The 3,403-nt window shown below is 42.9% G+C and overlaps 1 protein-coding gene across 3 annotated transcripts in view; it reads right to left on the reverse strand.

Moving 5' to 3' along the window:
- Positions 1 to 191: 191 nt before the first annotated feature.
- Positions 192 to 3,403, reverse strand: part of erg (ETS transcription factor ERG) — a 19,269-nt gene continuing 16,057 nt past the window's right edge. For 2 of the 3 annotated variants that reach the window (XM_016489255.1, XM_016489254.1), the window contains one exon: positions 192 to 2,618. In XM_016489255.1, the coding sequence (XP_016344741.1) occupies positions 2,098 to 2,618 (521 nt within the window). In that variant the 3' untranslated portion in view covers positions 192 to 2,097. The remainder of the gene's footprint in view (positions 2,619 to 3,403) is intronic. The other variant, XM_016489256.1, reaches the window with a different exon arrangement.

Raw genomic sequence — 3,403 nt, forward strand, 5'->3', positions numbered from 1 at the left:
GTAGGGTGTGTGTTTGTTTTTGTGTGTGTGTGTGAGTTTGTGAGTGTGTGTGTGTTTGTGAGTGTTTTAGTGTGTGTGTGTGTGAGTTTGTGAGTGTGTGTGTATGAGTGTGTGTGTGTTTGTGAGTGGGGGTTGTGTGTGTTTTAGTGTGTGTGTGTGAGTTTGAGAGAGAGAGAGAGAGAGTGTGTGTGAGCGTGTGTGTCTGAGTGTGTGTGTGAGTGGGGCTTGTGGTCCAGCTAATGAGAGTGTTTCTTAACTCAAAGCAATAAGAACACCATTGCTGAAAATAGTTTATTAAAATGATTCAGTAGAAAACCATATAATTTATCCAAATATATGTTTTCTTCCCTTTGTCAACAATCTCAGAGCATCAGGGCTTGTGACCGAACTGATCTGATCTGGGTTCAGTCGGTTTGAGCCCGTGTGCCGCGCCAGTCCAGCGTCATACGAACACACGCGTGTTCACTGTACACCACCCATCATACAGAGAATCACACGAGTGCGCTCCGTTTCTCTACGTCTCTGATTACATGTCTGTTCGGCTGGCTGAGCTCAACTCGTAGTGTTTAAATGCATAAGTTATATATCTATTATAGAAAAAGAATTATAACACTGAATTAATTGTATACTTCAATCTAACAAACGCACAGCGTTTGCGACTCGGAACATCGTCATAATAATTAATAATAATACAAATACTGGTATCTTTGGTAAATCTGTTTCTCTCTGTAAGGCACTGTTTCATATAAATGCACCTGTCTGTAAAGGTTTGAGGTCATTAAAACGTCTGAAAGCTTCCAGTTTTCTACAAAGATTCGTCATTTTTAAGGCAAACTTCAATCTCTGATGCCACACGAATGACATAATACTGATAAATTTGGCAAGAGGCCTGTTCACACTAAGAACGATAACTATATTGGCTGTTTATTATAAACCTGTCGCTTTAAATGCCCAAGCTCTTTAAAGACGGTGGATTCTGATTGGCTGTCAATGTTTTTATCACTCGTCGTCTGGAAAAAAAAAATCGCCCTGAAAGTGATTCCAACGAAATCGTTAATTTGTGTCGTTATCGTTATAGTTGTGGCATGAACTCGTTATTCCTTTATCATGATGCATGATGAATCATATATTAATCATGATCACCATTTTTGCTTCTCTGCTTAATTTCGTTAAGCATAACTGTCTGCAATATTTGCCCGCTGGTTATTTATCCTGTAAACACTTCATTTTTATTTGACATTGCCATTATTTTGCATTGGTAGCAAGCCTTTACAAGTGTTCACGGTTGCCAGATGTAAAGTGTTTAAATCCCCCAATCAAAGCTTTTCTCTTAAATTGATACATTTTATGTCCAGTGGTTTACAGGGTTGCCAAAAAAAATTTGATAATCAAAACTAGCCCAATCATGTTTTATGTGGTTTCTGTCGAAAATAGTGTTCTGGGGAGATCACTTTAACCCGGAGACTTCAAAAACAACCCGCATAACAGTAAAACGGTGGATTTGGCAACCCTGGTGGTTTATTTAATTTATTCCCAACTTGGCAACCATGCGCACGCGCTCTCTCTGCATTATAGAAAATATTGGAGATCATCAGTCTTTACTGAGATATTCTGCTCAAATAATAGCATAATAAAGCCAGTCTGTTTGCGCTGCTTGCTGAAACTAAATCGAAAGCAAGTTGATTTATGCTTATGTGAAACTGCAATCAATCTGATGAAATAGAAAATATGTGATTATATTTTTTGAGCAAGTAATCGCGATTAACCGTTATCGTGCAGCCCTACGTTATCGTCCTTCATGTGAACGGCCATCATTCTTCATCCTCTCTCATACCTCAGTCCTGTCTTCCTCTTCCTCTCACCTTCTCTCTCTCAGACCTTCTGAACTCTCTCTGATATGTTTGTACAATAAGGCACGCATGAACATATATACTTGATCATGCAGCGGCTCATTAACATGCTATACAGCCACGTTCACATTCCGGCTAAGCTTCTGGCTAGTCTCCTGTCTAAATACGGCGAGTGTTTCTCTGGCAGCAGCGCCGGCGGATGGGTTGCTCTCTCCAGTCTGGTGTGTTCTTGAGATGTTTGAGATGTCTAGTAGTAGGAGCCCAGATGCGAGGGCATGTGCGCGGCGGGGTGTCGCGGTCCGCTGTAGATTCCCGCCGCTGCCGGAGCGTTCCAGTATGGACCCGGGCCGCCGAAGAAGCCGGACGAGGCAACGTTCATGGCCTGAGTGTGTGGAGACACGAAGCTCATCTTCTGCGGGTGCGGGTACGAGCTCATGTAGGACAGCTCGGCGGGGTACTTGTAGATGGAGGAGTCGGGCGGATGCGGCTGCAGGGCCTGTGCGATGCCGTGGAAGTCAAACTTGTAGGCGTAGCGCTTGCCGTGCACTTTGGTCATGATGTTCTTGTCGTAGTAGTAGCGCATGGCTCGGCTCATCTTGTCGTAGTTCATGTTGGGCTTGCTCTTCCTCTCGCCCCAGCGCCGCGCCACCTCGTCCGGATCCGTCATCTTGAACTCGCCGTTGGTTCCTTCCCACGTGATGCAGGACGAGTTGGAGCTGTTGGAGAGAAGCTCCAGGAGGAACTGCCACAGCTGGATCTGACCCGAACCTGAAACACACAATAATCTAGATCAGTGTTTCTCAACCCTGGTCCTGGGCGCCCCCCAGCACTGCACATTTTGTGTGTCTCCCTAATCAAACACACCTGATTCAACTCATTAGCTCATTAAAAGAAACTCCAGGACCTGAAATGGATGTGTCAGAAAAGGGAGACATACAAAATGTGCAGTGTTGGGGGGCGCTCAGGACCAGGGTTGAGAAACACTGATCTAGATCATCACTAGGGCTGTCCATTTAATGCTTTAACTTGGTGCGATTAATTATTGAACAAATATGTCCCTGCAGCACAAAAGCAGTGTTAAGTCGCTGGGGTATATTTGTAGCAATAGCCAACAATACATTGTATGGGTCAAAATTATCGATTTTTCTTTTATGCCAAAAATCATTAAGATATTAAGTAAAAATCATGTTCCATGAAGATATTTTGTAAATTTCCTACCGTAAATATATCAAAACTTAATTTCACTCACTCACACACACACACACACACACACACACACATACTTGTATTTGTGGTTTACGGGGACTCTCCATAGGCGTAATGGTTTTTATACTGTACAAACTGTATTTTCTATTGCCCTACACCAACCCTACCCCTAAACCTACCCCTCACAGGAAACTGCTGGCAATTTTTGAATTTCATAAAACACCGTTTTGTATGTTTTTTAAGCGTTTTGTTTTACGGGGACACAGGAAGTGTCCTCATAAACCATGTTTACGTTGTAGTACCCATGTCATTATACACATTTGTGTCCTCATAAACCATATATACCA

The sequence above is a fragment of the Sinocyclocheilus anshuiensis genome, unplaced genomic scaffold (genome assembly GCF_001515605.1).
Source record: "Sinocyclocheilus anshuiensis isolate Anshui unplaced genomic scaffold, SAMN03320099.WGS_v1.1 scaffold2267, whole genome shotgun sequence".
Classification (NCBI taxonomy): domain Eukaryota; kingdom Metazoa; phylum Chordata; class Actinopteri; order Cypriniformes; family Cyprinidae; genus Sinocyclocheilus; species Sinocyclocheilus anshuiensis.